This window comes from Pleurodeles waltl, chromosome 3_1 (assembly GCF_031143425.1).
Source record: "Pleurodeles waltl isolate 20211129_DDA chromosome 3_1, aPleWal1.hap1.20221129, whole genome shotgun sequence".
NCBI classification, from domain to species: Eukaryota; Metazoa; Chordata; class Amphibia; order Caudata; family Salamandridae; genus Pleurodeles; species Pleurodeles waltl.
Genome location: NC_090440.1, coordinates 2,002,462,073 through 2,002,480,425, shown reverse-complemented (window position 1 = coordinate 2,002,480,425; position 18,353 = coordinate 2,002,462,073). Strand labels below are relative to the sequence as shown.

At 46.3% G+C, this 18,353-nt stretch overlaps 1 protein-coding gene across 5 annotated transcripts in view; it reads left to right on the top strand.

Moving 5' to 3' along the window:
• TBX4 (T-box transcription factor 4) overlaps positions 1–18,353 on the top strand; it is a 373,100-nt gene that overhangs the window by 299,503 nt on the left and 55,244 nt on the right. For all 5 annotated transcript variants that reach the window (XM_069226451.1, XM_069226447.1, XM_069226450.1 and 2 more), the window contains one exon: positions 9,675–9,822. In XM_069226451.1, coding sequence (XP_069082552.1) covers positions 9,675–9,822 — 148 coding nt within the window. The remainder of the gene's footprint in view (positions 1–9,674; positions 9,823–18,353) is intronic.

Below are 18,353 nucleotides of genomic sequence, written 5' to 3'. Positions count from 1 at the left end.
TTGGGTAGTTAATACACAGGCTGAGATAAATAATGCTTTCAAAGAATAATATAGCTCACTGTATCGGGCCCGGCCGCCGCCCACCAATGCTCAATTAAGCAGCTTCTTCAATGGTGTCACCCTGACCCATCTGACAGATACTCAAATTACAGAACTAGACAGCCCAATACAGATAGCTGAAATCCAACGAGCACTGCTACAACTGGCTAACGGCAAAGCACCGGGCAGTGATGGTATACCCATAGAATACTATAGCACGTTTCAACCGCAGATCTTAGCACCATATCTGGCAATGCTAAAGGAAGCTCTTCAACTAGGCCTACTTCCTGATACATGTCGTGAAGCATTGATAGCAGTGTTACCGAAGGCAGGCCGCGACCCTTTGGATGTCCGGTCATACAGACCACTATCATTACTGAACACAGACTGCAAATTACTCGGCAAAATACTGGCCAATCGCTTGCTCCCATGCATGGCAGAGTTAGTACATCAAGACCAAGCAGGTTTCATACCCGGTCGCAACACATATAGCAACATCAGGAATTTAATACGCCTAATGAGAAATCCCCCGGTGGAAGATGAGTTGCAGGTTGTAGTCTCACTGGACATAGAAAAGGCGTTTGACACGCTGGGCTGGCCTTTTTTAATGGAGACACTCAAACGGATGGGCTTCGGGCAAACATATATCAGATGGGTGAGAACATTATATACTGACCCCAAGGCTAGGGTTAAGACAGGTGATACGATATCCGAGAAATTTAGCATTGGTAGAGGCACTAGACAGGGATGTCCGCTGTCTCCATTGTTATTCGCATTAGCGATTGAACCTTTGGCCGCCCGCCTTCGCATGATGGCCCCCGCATGGGGTGTCATGGATGGCCAGACACATCAGATAGTATCCTTATATGCGGATGATGCGCTGATCTTCCTATGGGATCATACTGTAGCCCTACCGGGATTGTTAGATCTCCTAGAGGAATTTAGCTCAGTGGCCGGGTTAACAGTAAACTGGACGAAATCCTGCATTTTTCCGATGCGCCCAGTCCCCGAGGCGACTAGAACACCAGCGGGTCTAGGCGGCTTGAAATGGTGCCACACAACATTTAAATATCTTGGTGTAAATATATACCACGACAGTCAGGATCTCAGAGACGGCAACCTTGGCCACGTGATCAGATCAACAAGGGGCTCCCTACCCTTTTGGTGCTCACTCCCACTCTCCCCTATGGGTAGAGTGGCTATAGCAAAGATGATAGTGCTGCCTCGCCTACTTTATTATTTCATGTCATTGCCTTTGGTACTCCCGAGCTCATTCTTTAGACTATTGAATAGTTTATTAACGGATTTAATATGGGGAATTTCTATCACATGACATGGGAATGCCTCCCGATTTGGAATACATGGATAGAGATAATAACGTTGCTAGCTGAGTGGACAAATACCTCACTAACTCCCACTCCTGAGGTATGCCTGTTGGGTATAACTCCCCGCCCCAAGAAACGCAAGAGCAAATATAAATGCATTGCCTTGGCGTTGGTGCTGTACAGACGCCTCATTGCCATGAAATGGAAGGCCCCTGGCGCCCCAGGTGTTACCCAGTATCGTGAAGAGGTAACACGATGGACCAAAGCAGAAATACAGACATTACAGAATTTACTGGAAAAGGGTATACTAGTTAAAGGCCTAGAGGTATGGCAATCATTTTTGTTAGCCATAGAAAACAAAAACTATGAACGCCCTCCCTAAACAGACGAGAATGAGATAATTGACACATTAAGGACCATAATAAAACAGAATCATATCGCTTGATAGAGGGGCACATGGGAGGGAAGAGGAAAAGGTAAAAAAAAAAAAAAAAAAAAAAAAATTTTTTTTGTACTAATATAAACTAAGGTGCTCTTGGTGTATGCCCCTGGGTGCTACGTGGGAGCCCCGTGGTGCGCTAGAGGACATGGGGGGCGGGTGAACTTGAAACTTGCTGATTCCTCTTATTGCGGTCAGCTGCCCATGCCCGGCAACACATGGCGAATGGCTGGCTGGCCCCCTGTGGGCCGGGGACAACAAGATTGAGCGCTGAGGCGACGTAATCGAAGGGATGTACGCGCAACTGTTGTGCGCGGCTCATGGATGGCAGATGTGGCCTCGCTGGTGATTGGCTCTCGCCCTCTCTCCGGGGTCGACCGCTCCTCTCGCCGGTCCCCCCCCCCCTCGGACTGGGTCCTTCGCTGCCGCCTTAACTCCTATCTAACCCTTTTTCTCTATATCTTTAGTTTTCTGAATAACCTTTGCACACGTAGAATGTACTTCATGTTTGGAAGCATGGCCTCTAGGCCCGAATCAGGCAACAGTGCACTTGCACTGGACTCGCAAAATGTGTACCCGTAAACTCACAAATATAATGTATATTGGAACATATTGTAACATCATGTATCTCAGTTAAATGTTGCCACTTGGCTGATAAGCAATAAAAATATATTAAAAAAAAAAAAAAAAACACTGTTCCTTTGTAATCTGCCCACTGCAGTAGTGCTTTAAGCCAAACCAGTGCTCGTGGGCCCTGCATGGTTTTCCAGTTACGTGTGATCTCCCGCTCGGCTAGAATATACCCCAAATCTAGGAAGCTGCTCGTGACCCTGGACTTGGCCGTATGTGGCAAGTTGCTCAGCAGACAGTTAGCGGGACGCCGAGGGATCTCTTTTTTGACTAATGTAGAGAGGGTATCTAGGACTTCATACCAGTATCTAGCTAGCTGTGGGCAATTCCAGAACATATGCCAAAATCTAGCCCCTTCTTCTCCACATCTGGGGCATGCAACCTCTGATAATCTAAACATCTTATTCAACCTGTGTGGAGTGAGGTACACCCTGAGAAATACGTAGAAGTGTAGTCACTTGAACCTGGCGTTTCATGAGATTTTGGGTACCCTTTCCATTAAGGTTCCCAACTTGCAACGGTAAAGGGGCCATCCATATCCACTTCCCATTTCTGTCGTATTCGTCTTAGGGGCGGTATTTGGTGAAAGTGTATCCTGCGATAGAGGCAAGTGACTGCTCTCCGTGTGCCCGATGCTGTCGCTATGTATGTGCAGCCCAGATGCAAAGAAGGTTCGACACCCCCTGACCCCCTGTTTAGCCTGATTGCGGACAGAATGGCCCCATGTACTAGAAAGAGCTGCGGACTAAGGTCCCACTCCGTCTGCAATTCGTAAAACCCAAGTAGCGTCCTGTCTCTATAAAGGTCCCCCACCCGGCGCACCCCCGCCTCCTGAAGCTGCTGGGCTCCCGTCCTGTGAGCATTGTGGACTAACGTAGCCAAGGAATCAAGTGGAAGTTCCACCGAGTAAGGGCGTTTAGTACTTGTTTTTTGGAGACATCTGTTCCAGCAGTAGGCCATCACCATTTGCTCCTTCGTCTCCAACTGTCCCTGATCGGGGAACCCTGGGAGGAGTCGGGCGAGTCCGGTCCCTGAGGGTGTGCCCAACCATCTTTCGCTCGGCGGGCTCTGTTGGCTCCACTGCCACTGCATGAAATATTGCAGCTGCGCTGCCAAGTAGTAGTCCTCAGAGTTTGGTGCTGCTAATCCCCCATCACAAGTGGGATGTTGCAAAGTGGTTAGCGCAACTCTCTTGCGCCCTGTACCCCATAAGAAGGATAAGGTCAACCTGTCCAATTCCTTAAACATGGCCCGTGGGATTTTAACTGGTAATGCACTAAAGTAATAAAGCAACCGTGGCAGCAGCACCATCTTTAGCAGGGCCACTCATCCCAGGATGGATAGCAGCAGCGTTTTCAAAATGTCTGTGGTCTGTTTTAGGAAACCCATTGCTCTGCCAATGTTACCCTGCAATATCGGCATGGTCATGGTATATTCTTAGTCCTAGATATATGATTTGGTGTGGTTCCCAGGGGTATATGCACGTCATCTCTGAGTTTACCCGCAGACAGGACATCTCTCCATATGAGCATAGTAATAATTGCACCCCTGTCAGGTCTCTCTCCGGATCCCGTAAAAATATTAGAATGTAATCTTCGTACAACGCGATCTGCTGGTGCTCCGCTTCTATAGTCAGGCCCCTGTAATCATTCCCTAAGCAAGCACAGATTGCAAAGGGTTCCACCGCCAGGGCGAACAATAGCAGTGACAGCAGGCAGCCCTGCTGCGTGCCGCGCTCTATTATAAAACTCAGTGATATGAATGCACCCGGTTTAACTCTTGTGTGTATTTCCGCGTATAAGAGTTTGACCCAGCGTAAGAATCCACTGCCCAGCCCAAACCTTAGTAGCACCTCCCCCAAGAAGTTCCATTCTAAGCTGTCAAAAGATTTTTCAATGTCAATGGATAAGACTGCTGCCTGTGGTGCTATGGCCGGGGCTTTCTCCAATATTAGTAATAACCGACTGATGTTTTGGGCTGTGTTACGATGTGGAATAAAGCTCGTTTGGTCTCTGTGTATCAATTGTGGCATATGGGATAGCAGCCGGGAGGCTAAGATTCTACTAAAAATGTTATAGTCTGTGTTGAGAATGGACAGAGGGTGGTAAGCCTTCATATCCTGCGATGGTTTCCCGGGTTTTAACAGGGGGACCATTAATGCCTCTCTGGTCATGGGTGGAAGAGTCTGCAGTTGTCTTGCCTCATTATATACAGCTACCAACTTAGGCGCCATTTGCTCCATGAAGGTTGCATAGAACTCCACCGGGATCCCATCAGACCCTGGTGTTTTCCCTCTTGATAAATGCTGTATGGCTGCCTGTACTTCTGGGAGTGTTATTTCTCTCCCAAAGAATCTGCCTCCTCCAGCCCTAGTCTAGGGAAGACCAGAGGCTGCAGGAGTTTTTTAATTTCCGCAGAGGTGACATGCGATTTACTTTTGTGTAATCCCACATAATATGTGTGGAAGGTCTCATTAATTCCAGCCTGCGTTGTGACAGTGTGTCCCGGTGTTACTTGGACATCTACTTTCGGGGACCCTTGTACACTTGGTGAAGCCAGACATGCCAACAATTTCCCAGCCTTGTCTGTATTACTGCTTCCTTAGTTCCTGTCCCCTCCACCAGTTCGACCTCCGCTTGCTTCAATTTCACTTCTGCGGCCTGAGTTTCCCACAGCAGGGTATGTCATATCCCCACAGCCTCTGCGATACATCGACTCCTAAGGACCGTTTTAAAGGCGGCCCATTATATCCCTCTGGAATCTGTCGTTTCTGCGTTCTCTGCATAATACTATGCAATACATGTTCCTATATGCCCCCTAAAGGGAGGATCCAAGAGCGCCTCTGGTCGGAGCTTCCATGTGGGTATGGGCACAGGGTCTGTGCCCGAGCATAAGTACAGTAGGACAGGGTTGTGATCGGATATGGTTCTAGTCAGGTATTTCTACACCACAAATCTTCTGATGAAGTGGCAGGGAACCAAGGAATTTATCTAACCACACATGCAAATTGTAAACTTTGGAGGAATATGAATACTCCCGGCCAAAGGGGTTGAGCACCCGCCAGGTGTCAATCAAGGCCAAGTTGCTCTCCCAGTCCTGAAGTGTGTGAGCCAGTTTATGAATCACTGTCCCATCTAGAGGAGGGTGTGACCTGTCTTTGTCGGGGTCGCTTACACAGTTGAAGTCACCTCCAGTCAGTACCTCCCCAGTGATATAGGAGGCCAATTGCCGGGACAATTCGTTAAGGAAACCTGCCTGATAGACGTTCGGGCATAACTAGTGATGTCCCTCCCATCCAGGCGTCCCCGGAGCACCACAAAGCGCCCCTGTGGGTCCACTCTGTGATCCCTACACTGAAACAGGACCCCAGGTTTGGCCCACATTAGAACTCCTCTTGCAAATGCTGAATATGTTGTATAGTATAGCTGTCCCCTACACCTCCTCTGCAGGGTTTGCCCTTCCTTTTGCAGCAGGTGCGTTTCCTGGAGTAACACAAGATGTGCTCTCCTACACGACAGATATGAAAATACTTTATACCGTTTAGTAAGTGTATGGATACCCCCTCACATTTCAGGAAATTATATTATAACAATTGTGTTCTAGCATTTTGTGTGATACTATCTTTTGGTGGTACTCCAGTCCCTTCTACAGGTCGCCCTACGGACTACCAGGCCCATAGGCTTGCATGTAGTGTATATATGTCCCCTGTGCTGTGGCATGCTGAACAGACAACAACTTAACTCCCCAACTCCCCGTCCCCTGGACTGGCAAAGTCATTTCTCTCCAAACTGTGTCCATAGACACCAAATTTGTGGTATCCTACAACTCTCTTGATGAAGTGTGGGTGAGTGTGGCATGCCAGTGTGGCCCCTTCTGCCATCCATTGAAATGCAATTATGGGAAGCCCTGGCACTGCATATTGATTTGGGAGGTGGCCCCGGTATTCGCTGCAAAGTCCGCTGCGTATTGACCACATTGCAGTTTGGGCTGTTCTCATGCCTCCAGCCCCAGGGGGGACTTCAAGCTGTAACAGTGGGGTAGCCCACTCCAAGAAGGCACCCCCAGAGACCCACCCGTTGACCATGGCAGCCATTGGATTCAGATTAAATCATCTGCTGTTCTGAGGGTGACCACGGGAAGATCCTGCTCAGAGTCTGATAGGTTGGTTGAGACGGACGGATATGTTCCAGGGCTCTGGGCCCCCACCGTGGTCCCCCCGTCCATTGACTGAGTTCCACTAGTGGTAGCGATGGAGTGAGCGTGCCTCCCAAACGCCACTACGTCTGCCAGTGCCCAATGTTGGGCCCGTTGAGCCTCCTCACCTGTGGTGGGAGATGCCCTCGTAGCTCCCTTCTGCCGCTTGGTGCATTTCGGCGTGTCATCCGCCAGGTCTGCGCACCTTGTGAGTCCTGCAGTGACTGTGTTTCAATCTAAGGCCACACTTCCTGTGGGGAGTTGAAGAAAAGGGCAAGATCCTTCGACTCTACCCTTAGCCGGGCCAGGTAGATCATTGTGTACGAGATTCCTGTTTGTCTCAGTTCATGCTACGCAGCTAAGAAAGTGTTTCAGTAGTTTTGGACTTCCCTCGAGTAGTCTGGGAATAGCATTACCCTGTTATTGTTAATCATGATGTCACCTTTTTCTCGAGCTTGTGCCAGAATCGTGTCCCTGTCCTTGTAATGCAGGAGGCATGTTATTATCACTCTAGGTGGGGCCCCCGGCAAAGGGGGCCGCGATGGGACTTTGTGCGCTCTTTGCAGCGCGAAAAAAGTCAACATCCCAGAAGATGCTATCGCATCTTTGATCCACTGTTCAAGGAAGGCGATCATGTCATGGCCCTCTCATTTTCGGGTATTTCCAGAATCCGTATATTATTGCGCTTGGACCTTTCTTCGCATCATCAACTTTCTGTTCTAAGATCCTGACCTTATTTTCCAGTTCCGTTGGTTGTGCTTGTGCACTTGTCAGTGCGGCTGGTATGTCCGCTACTTCTTTCTCCACCGTTGTCACTCTCTCAGCTAACCGGCGATGATCGTCTTTCAGTAGCCCAAACTCAGCCCCCCTGGAGTCAATTTTTCTTTCTAGGGCTTTGCGAGAGGCCGTTATTGCTTGGAGTATATCTTCCGGGGTAGGGCCTCCTGCCAAAGTTGGGGGTATGTCTTGTTATTCCAGTGTGCCCAGTCCCATCATCAGCACCTCCTGGACCTCGCCAGTTTCTCTCTTTCTGCTGGTCTTCCCCATGATGAGGTATTTAATGTGGACCGGCCTTCACTGTAGCAGGGCTATGTTCCAACCACCTCTCTCTCCCTGCTTGCATTGTCACTGAGGGCCACTCCTTGCGGTTCCCCCGCCTCTACCTGGGGATCTCTCTCCTGGTAGGGCCCGTCAGGTCAACCAAGATCCAGTTCTTCTCTCGATCTGGGCCACACTCCTGAATCAGTTAGAGCCTATGCCCCCTCAGCGCCCTGTGTCTAGCACCCCAGCGCCTGCCTGTCTGAAGGTACACCCCACAATGACTGGGTCCCCACAGGTGGGTCCCAACTTGTCACTCCAGCCTCCACAGTGAACCTACCCCCAGGCAGGCGGGGGACAGTGGGTATATTTAGGTGCAGTATCCGAGGAGGGGGCCTCCACAGCAGGGTGTCCTGTCTCCTTCTACCCTGCTCGCCTTGTGAGGTAGCGCCTGCAGACGGTTCTCCTGTGATGGCATTCAGGGAAGTGGGGGCCAGGCCTCCCTCATCATCAACCCTGGCCTCCACCCCCCCCCCCCCTCCCCCCCCCCCCCGACGTGATGGGCCTCCCGCAGTCCAGGGCTGCTCAGCCCCCACAACTGTGTCCGGGGGGGGCAAATTGATCCAAAAATCGGGGGCATGTGGGCTGAATGCCCCCCTCCAGCAATTTCTCCCCCCGCCCGGGCCGCACCACCCCGTCCCCCAGCCGATCCTCTTCGCTGTCCATCTGCTTACCATCTTAAACTTCTGGGGAGGGCAGGCGGCTCCAACAGGACGCCACGTTCAGCGGCTCTTTGCCCTCTGGGGCCCGTGGCCTCTCTTGTCTAGGTCCGGCAGGCCGCATCTCCGCCTAGGCCCTGGCCTCTCGCTCACAACTATCCTCGTGCTGGAGGCCCCACCGCGGTTTCCTCCGGTCCCCGGCAGCACCTCCAACGACACTGGGGCTCAGGCAGGGACGCTCACTCCCCGCCACTTGCGCGCCGCTTCACTTCCTCTATGGGGGTGACAGGAAGCCGCGAGCAAGGGCTCTTTCCCGCCCAGGGCCTGCTGATTCACGACAGCAGCTCCGTCCAGCTGTGTCGTCCCGCAGGCTCCGATCTTCTCTCCTCGGTAGTTCCTGCCGTAGACAGCCCCCAGACTGCCTTCTCCGACCCCGGCCTTTCTCACCTCAGCTCCAGAACCAGAGTCATGCCGTTCACTGGCGCCTGGTTCAGGATAGTCGAGGCCGGTGAACACGTCTGCCATCGCCGCCATCTTGGCGATGCCACCTTGATTGGGATATTATTTTGACATTTGAAACTTGGAAAACATAAAAAGTCTATTGAAACTCAGAGGAAACAAAATCACAATGTAAGATCTGAGTTAGTACATAACATTAAAAGCACAACACCCAAAATATTCTGCACTGGAACTGAAAGCAATTCAATGTTGTATCTGAGTGAACTGCATGGCGTCCTTGGTGCAAACTAAGTTGAATAGTGAGAGGTTGCAGAGGGGTGGAAAAATATCTTGGGGGCCTGATACATACCTATAATTATCACTGATTAATATAATTGAGAGAATGTTTCTAGCTATTCTAGATGATTTCTAATATTCGATCAGCAGGCAATTCCTGTTGAAATTTCTCTGTTTTCTTTTGGACATTTTAACTGCAAAAGTCAGGATATACAAAATTGTTTATAAAATTAATTTGTTGAAAGTTAATTTAAGTCTCAGTTTAAGTCTCAGAGAAGCCACCACAGTTCGTACTGTCAGAGATCCTTGTGACAGACCAGATTTAAATTATGAACTGGCCAGTAAGATAATTTTGCAGGGTGAGTGACTGCTAGAGAGATTTGTTTGCATTGGTCCCAACTGCTGTTCCAACTCAGCCTTTCATCTTGAAGAGGTTAGTAAAAGAAGTACCCTTGGCTTGACTAATAATAACACCTGTTACTTGAGCACCAAGAGACGATTCAATTGCTTGCCACTTTTTAAAATATAAAGATACCAAGTTCCTTTGTTTTGCAGGATGGTTGCGGGGAAGGCGGAGCCTGCGATGCCCGGAAGGCTCTACGTCCATCCAGACTCACCTGCAACAGGCGCCCACTGGATGCGGCAGCTTGTCTCCTTTCAGAAGCTGAAACTGACCAACAACCACCTGGATCCCTTCGGACATGTAAGACACAGGGACGTGGTGGAGGGCAAGGAAGAGCACTAGAGTTTAGTTTTAGGAAATGGTTTCATGTTTTTGTTCAGAATGTTGGGCATCCTAGTGAACCGGCGAACTAATATACTAAACTGGCTTGTTAAAATTAAAGTGTGGTGTGTGTGGGGGGGGGGGGCTGCGAGTGTGTATACGCATATCCACCTGTGCAGGTTCAAAAATAGGTCCTTCAGCTCTCCTCAGGTCACAGCATTCAATCACAGTCAATGTCATCGTAATGATTTTACGGGACATTTTATTACTTATTTTCTGCTAATTCAAGCCCTATGGTTCCAAAAAGTGCTGAATAATAACATTAAAAGTTGAGCTGGAGAAATAGACACATGTGAATAGACACATGTGAAACATAGAGAAAATTAACTTTCCCAGGGGGCCCTTGGAAGTTGGGGGGCCTGGGCAATTACCCACTTTGCACATTCCTTAGAACATCTCTGTCCGTAGTGATTAGAGTGGTCTTTCAATGCATCGAAATCACACGTCCACCAAAAAGATGCAGTGAGTGGGGTCAAACAGGGAAGAGAGTAAATGTGTCAGACTGAAATCATCACCTGTTGTGGCTTTGTAAAGGATGGAAATGGAAAGAACTTGGGGTACAGTTTTCTCCTTGTTCCTAATCCAGTGTAATGCATTTTCGACGGAAAAGATGTAGTGTGCCTTTATAAAACTGGAATAACTAGGGAACTGGCTGGGCAAATCATTTTGGAAACTATTAGCTGATGAACGGCCTCGGCAGACATAAGCATTTCCAAAGCAGGGTGGAGAGGTACTCGTCCATCTGTTTCTTTGCTACTTAAATGCGCTCAGTTCTTAGGATTTTTCTATTTTTGTAACTGCACAGATTGTGAAAAAGAAAGTTTGTTGAAAGGGTCAAGTACTCCTTAAACCTCTAGCCCTGGCCTTTGAAATAACCTGCGTGGTGGTGTCAAGAGGTAACATTTGGAGCCGCTCCTTGGTTGGTTTGATCAGTGAGTGGGGCTCCGCTCTGTATATACAGCTCCATCCAGTTTATTTTTTTAGTCCAGTGCAGCTTTGATGAAAGGGTGACAAATCGCTTTGCGGCATCTACAATCTCGCTGCAATCTGCGTCCCCCATTGCCTCTGGTCAGCCCCTGAAGCAAAGCACCTGGCGCAAATTCCTAAAATATAAATCTCAAAAACTGCTCATAGTAAACTTAAAAAACACACATCTTGGTTCCTGGCACGGTATACATTTTTTGCCAACTGGACAGGATTTGGTGGGAGTGGGCTGGATTTCCAGCAGCATGTTCCTGCTGGGGAGTCAGTTCCTGATGGCTGACAAAGGTTGTATAGCAACTCTTATGTTGTTTACAGATATTGCTTACCCACGCTTGGAGTGATAGTCTCTCATAGGCCTTCAGATTATCCCTCTTTCATGATTACAACAAAATCACAATGCAGCTGCTAGATTCTTGATTCAAATGGTGCGCAGACATCATGTTATGTGACCTAACTGCTCTTTATTGGCTACATGTTGTCAGTAGTTCTCATTTAAAGCATTGATTATCAATGTAGGGAGTGTTTACCATTCACAAAGCCCCACGTGTAGGTATCCCAAACGTCCTAGGAGGCTGTTTTCAGTTCGGAGGTTAGTGGGAACCACAAAGGTTTCGACAGTAGAGCCTCAGCTGATTCCGCCTATGAAAACTCCTTGACCCTGGCCGTCCATCCATCAAAGGCGTAACTGGATTTTGGCTCCTGTATCACCATGGTCAGCATGACGGTCCCAGGCAGGGGATCAATGAATGGCCATGACATGCAGGGTGAAAACTAACTGTGCATGATTGCCATGGCTTTCCTGTTTTCCTAAAGCAAAACCTTGTCCTGAGAGGTTGTTACAGATACACATAAAAATTTGGCGAAAAAGACAGCGCCCACTCGGCGAACAACTCTGCCTAAAACGCATCTCCTGAAGGGATGTCAAACATGCTCAATGTTCCTCCACCAGGGCAGTAGAGGACCGGGCCACTGCTGACTTGGCGAGCAGACATATCTCTGTAATGTACAATTTTAAACTGTACAGATCAAACAGAACATGCCCTCTGATAAGACAGAAATACTCAAAGTAGAGTAATTCACCAAAGGAGACAAGCTTCCTCTCTGCTGGGATCCAAGCTACGGATCTCGCTGCCTGTTCCATTGTTGGATCACCTCAAACCACCTCTAATCCAGAAAAGGTACTGATGAACTGAGTCTTTCAGACATAGGAAATCAGAATCTCTCCACTCTACTGCAGACCATTCTGTCTGCTGCCTATCCTCGGTGTTACATCTGCCCACCTTTCCTCTTGCTATCCACTCTCATTGCAAGTAAGACTTTAAAAAAATGAAATAAATAAATAAATAAAGACATTTCCTTTACCTCCATTGGCACAGGGCTTTATCATTGCCTTAAATACATTTGTAATTCGTGAATAATGACGCAACTTTATATTGAATATGGATGACTCCTCCTGGGGTCGATCACATCATGCTCCATATAACAGCAATGTTGAAGCAGAATAGCCTCTTATATCAAAATAGAGAATCCAATTATACCCAATGCCACAATCACCAGCGAGTCAGAACCGCTACTATGAAGCAGTGTTTGGGGGCAACACTCTAATGAGAAACGTGAGGTCTCCCTATTATGTTCACCCACAAAGGCAGAGGCAGGTGTACAGTTGTGCAGTGGCACAGCTGCTGCTTAAGTGTTAAGAGTGGAACATACTCTGGCTGGCATTAGTTGAAGGAACCATAAAAATAAAAGGTTCCTCGATATTTCATATGACCCGTCCCTTACCAGAAAAGCCCTGCTGCACTAAAATGTCAGGCTTGGAAGTATGAGAGACCGGCACCCCTCCATCCAAGACACAAGAAGACCTTCTGGTGAGAAAGAAAAAGTAGCACAGAGTCTCAGGATGACTGTAGCAAAGAGTGAGGTTAAGTTATCATCTTTAATGAAAGTCAGAGATGGTGGCAAAGGAACATTCATTGGATAAACCAAGAACCTTGGTAATAGTACAAGAAAACTTGGCTACAGCAGACGTATTGCAGAGTAGGACCAATTCAAAGCCAAGCAACCAAATTAATCATAACGTCAAAACAGGAGGCAGATTGAAAACAGAATGCTAGACGTTGGTTGATGCAAGGAGCAAAGAGGACTGCCAAAGGTAAAAGAAAATAAGGAAGATCAAGGACGGGATGAGCAACCCAAAAGAACTGCTGGGCTTCAGGAAAAGTTGGGATCCAGTAAGTGCAGGCATCATCTGGAGATCTACAGGAACATTTCTGGAACAACAGTTGCAAAGCAATGAATGAATGCTGGTAACCTTTTTTATTGTGTTCTGGGAATTGAACATGCTCAGTTATGTCCTGAAGAGAGACTAATCTTTGGCACATGAGCGCTTTGCAGCTGCAAGCTTGAGTATGGCTTTCTTGAGACCTTCTTGATCTCTTGGTTATGTGCTGTCTTCACATCAAACCTAGATGAAGATGGCATTCTGGGTTGGACACCATTACACATACTTATCACCTCAAAAACAAGTCTGAACTCCTCAGCCTTCTTACTGCACACGGGTCACCATGTCAAGATATGTGGCTGTCCGTGCACATTATGCACTTGGGTGCAGCTCCTTGCTTTTGGATGTCCAGCTGATGTCTGACACAAGTACGCTGGTGCTTTTCATACTAGAGAAAGCGCAAAAATCCCTTTGTATTTGTGCAGTCATGGAAACTATCACAAGATGGCCCCAGACACTAGTCTCGCATCAGTTGCACTCCGTTATGTAGTATGGGCTATAGTTTCTTTAGGGCTGTGCTTCTTTATCATTATTACTATGGATGACCACATCGACTTTTTGAGCCAGTTCCTTGGATATGTATTGTGTGAACTGTTTATCTTGTAGATAAGAGATCATGTGTGTCCACTGACGTCTTTAATAAAGGGTTAGCAGCAGTTGTATAGTTGCATTAGTAATTTTGTTTCGCTCTGAGTAGTTACAACTTATAACACTAACAACAGGTATTTCCATTCAGTACTTTTCGATAGCTTGCTGGCCTTAATGTCATCTTCAGATTTAAAGTCTATTAAAAAACATTGATTTCAAACATGGAGATATTGGTTTTGGTGGTTGTTTTCGATATTACTCCCACTGTTGCAAATATGATCAGTGTTGATTGATTGAGTTATTCATTATCTATAACAAAATAAAAAATATATCTTTTTAAAAGATTGTTTATATTGGCATTTTGTTTACTTTAATACATCGAGGGAAAGAAAACAATACACAAATAATCACCAATATTCGGCATAGATACATGCCTTATTTCAATTAGCAATGAATTGCTATTTGAATCAAACCCTTCCCATCTCCCATCTTCTCCTTATCGGGTACTCATAGCTTTGAGGTTTCACTCCGAGCCTCTTGATTTTGTGTGTTCTGTCAAATGTATATCCTATCCCCTTCCCGGTATACTATCCATTTAAAAAATACTTTGAATTCGCCTCCAAATTCAAACTTTAAAACAAAATAATACATGGCAATCCGTTATATTTGCACATGCTTCTGCTGTGGTGAACTTTATAAAACACAACAAATATTACTCCTAAAATATACACTTGCAAGCCAACAACAATAAGAACATTGATAAAGTTTGGATTGAGAGTTTAGACTCGAAATAAAACCGAGAAATTGAGAAAGAAAATTTGCTTCCACTGCCTAACTGCAGTTTTGATCCTTAATTGGACAGACTTAATTTGCAAATATCCTGGAGCTTTGTGCTGAGTACTTTATGGTCTGCTAGGCTATCAAGCCCTGATATTTGTGATGACATAGGGCCTGATTCTAACTTTGGAGGACGGTGTTAAACCGTCCCAAAAGTGGCGGATATACCACCGACCGTATTACGAGTCCATTATATCCTATGGAACTCGTAATACGGTAGGTGGTATATCCGCCACTTTTGGGACGGTTTAACACCGTCCTCCAAAGTTAGAATCAGGCCCATAATGTCTTCAGATCAAACTTATAGCATTCGATTGTTTAGCTTTGCATGACTCAAGAGGGAAGCCCTAGTTTTCAGAATTCATTTCCATTTATGGCGCTCAACATTGCAATTAAATACGATAGGACATGATAAGCTGTTGAGTCTTGCTTTTCCAAGAAGATAGCCCTACACCTCGTAGACATTTTTTAGAATTGCTACAAAGCTACTTTGGCAACATGCTGGCCTTTTTTAGACTGTTTTTTATATCAGAATTAAGGGTTACGATTCGTTTTTAGGATATGAGAAGGAGAGTTAGTAAATGTGATTTAAGTTGAATTAAGTCATTTTTTGGGTTAAAATGATAGTGAGGATAAGGCTAATTAAGTCACAGAAATCATAAATTAATGAACAAGTTTTACCTTAATTTAAAAAGTCTGAAGTAGCTGAAGGACGGAGATTTTAGGATACGGTTAGAACTTATCTTAAGGAAGCAGAGGATGTGGATGTGGTGATCTTTTGGTGTAGTAAAATACATCCGCCGGGACATACAGATCTATTCACGTACTGTTTCTGTCCTATGAAGGGAGGCCTGCTGCTGACAGTAAGAGTGAAGATTCTGAATATTCCAACATTAGGCAGAGACAGGCAACATGCAGCTTCAAAAATGAAAATAAAATACTTGCAGAGTTCTTTCTCCGAGGTGTGCTGCCGCGTAGTGCCGGTAATAACCTGTGTAATTCACTAAAATACCTAATTAGACCTGCGCCCTTGTGAAATACTGAGAGGTCAAATTACTATTTTCACCCCAGTCCTAAAGTATGTGCAGCTAGTGCAGCTTTCCCCAAAATTGTCCATGAGGCCTACTTGCTGTTCTAACTCTAGTCCTAGAATAGTTTGGGGAAAGTTAACAATTCTCCAAGTAGTTTAACAAAAGGTTAAAAAGTGGTAATTTTGCATTGACCAATGTAGTGAATACCAAAGCGAAAAGATGACTGGAGTACTTTGGCAGCTAAAGAGGCATGTTACACCAGTAGACATGGCATCCGACATATATTGTTATTGGGGTTACACATTCTCTTAAGCAGCGTGTTTATAATCTGTCGTGTGTTGGAGAGCAACGGAAAACTTGACAAGTTTGTGCCACGGTGCATTATCCTGAAACAAGATTACATAGGTGCTACAAATTAAACTACAGCGTTTCTGATAGGTCTAGAGGGGCTGGCCAAATTAAACTACAGAATTTCTCACATGTCTAGAGGACCTTGGGCCCATTTTTATATGTGTATGGTCTGAGAGCTTTGTCACTACAGAATAGAGATGTTCTACCAAAACACGGAGTGATTAGATTTAGCATTGATGTTTGGCTCCCAGCCTGTGCATCAGGGTCTGGATAGTACACACTATTGGTGACGGAGCAATTGTACAGTTGCAATTAAGCAATTCTAATCTAGTGTCTGACTGGCCATTTCTGAGCTGACCAGTGCAAAATGTAATTTTCAGTTGGTGCAAATACCATTTTGCACTTATTTTCAGTGAAACTATAACTTTGTATTGACCAGTAAGAGCAAATATTGATGCAAAATGGCCTGCTCCCTAGCTCAAACTTGCTCAGTCTTTGGAACAAAATATAAAATCCATCCCCAGCGTGTTTTTTACACTCAAGTGGACCAAAACATTGGGTGCGTTGTTTATGTTTCTTACTTCTGAATTTGCTTTGAGTTACTTAGTTCTGGCACTCTGTGCATGTGCCTATGAAGCCTGGCCCACAGCCTGCTGTTGGGTGACCAGTTGGCTGACCAGGGTGAGGAGGAGAGTGAGACACTGTTTTGGCCACAACTCTTACCTATTTATGGCAGCCAGAGAAAAGGTCACACATAGATTTTTGTACTTCTCAAGGGTGTATCATTTCCCCCATGGGATAGAGACAAGTATTGATGCTTTGGGGAAAATCTTGACTCTACCAGCTTGTGAAAAAGTAGCCCACTTCCTAGTTTTGTCTTTTCCTAGATCTGTCCATGGGTGAAGCTTGGTGCCTTTTGACTGGCTACTTCTACTGGTAGAGCACAGGCATCTCAGAATAGTAAGTGACACAAACTGTCCATTTCCCAAGTTCAAGGTGGAGTGAGTAGTGGATGGAGTGATGGACCACTTCCCAAAACAACTTTGGATGGTTAGGTGGTTCTGGAGTTGAGCTAATAGTCAGATTGCACCATGATTGCACGGTTGGTGTTCAATGAGTGATTCATGGTGCAGCAGCAGGAGGTGTTGTTCTGAGCATGTATTGTATTGTAACAACTGTGTGACACATCTTACCTCTGGTAGGTCCCCTAAGATACGTCCCGGGAGCTCAGAAAAGATGCTTCCCCTGTGCTAAATATAGTTGGGAAACTGCATGTTTATATTGTGACCTGTGTGGAAGGTGCAGGGTTTCAGATGTGAATAGTTTTCAGGGTGCTCCAGTACAGCCACTGTGGACCTTGTGCTGCTACTGGCTGTAACTGGATGCAGATGGCTTAAAGTAGATAGAGCCAAGCTCAAAGTCACATGTCATCTCTCATAGGTCTCTAGGGCTTTATCGTTCAATTTCATACCCTTAGACTTGCCTATTTTGAGGGGTAATAATTAGTTGGTCGGCAGGATCAGTTGTTTGGGAACAGCCAGATCCTTATGACTATTTAGAACTCCGAGGTTGTGAAAGTTTCTTAGTTTTGCTGAGAGAGATTTTAAGAGCCTGGCTATTTCTCCCTCTTTACTAATTCCGGGCAAAGCATAGTGGAAAAATAGGGAGTGGTGAAAAGGAGGGATAGTTGCCTTTCAATTGACTATTTAGTTGAATATCCTGCAAGCGTCCTCATCTTCAAGAGTACGTGCTGGGGTAAGTTTGTAATATTGAACCACACAGTAGAAGAGCCATAATTTCTCCTTTCTGCTTTTGTGGTCCATCAAAATGCAGAGCGCTTCATTATATATTTTTTTGCTTTTTGAGGCAACTACTTCTAGTGAATAGGACGCACATTATCAAACATGGAAGTCACTCCAGAACTTTTACCTATGTGAGTGAGAAAAGTCTTCTCCATCTTGGGAAACTTGCTGTGACTTCATCCAGGTTCAGGAGATATCCATTTGTCGCTGAAGCTTTAAATTAGTTCTATTCATAATTCCTTTAATAGCTTTGTCCTTTGTAGATGTTCTTTAATAGGTATTTCCTCCTTACACGGTGTAACAAGGGCTGGAGTAGAACAAAGGGGTGGCCGGTGGTGGAGGGAGTCAAGGAGGCACCAGTTGCACACTTGCCATTCTGAGTGCTCCATGGACTGAATATTTACCAATGGCAGCTGCCAGAGATCAAACCTGGAAGGCCATGGTATCTGTTCCTTGGGACTCTGACTGGACTCTGATTGGCAGCTGAGAGGGAGAGCTAGTGTGACCTCTCCTGGAGAGGTCACACCTTGGAAGAGGAGATCAGGAGTCACAGAATTGAGCCGTTTGGGCCACCTT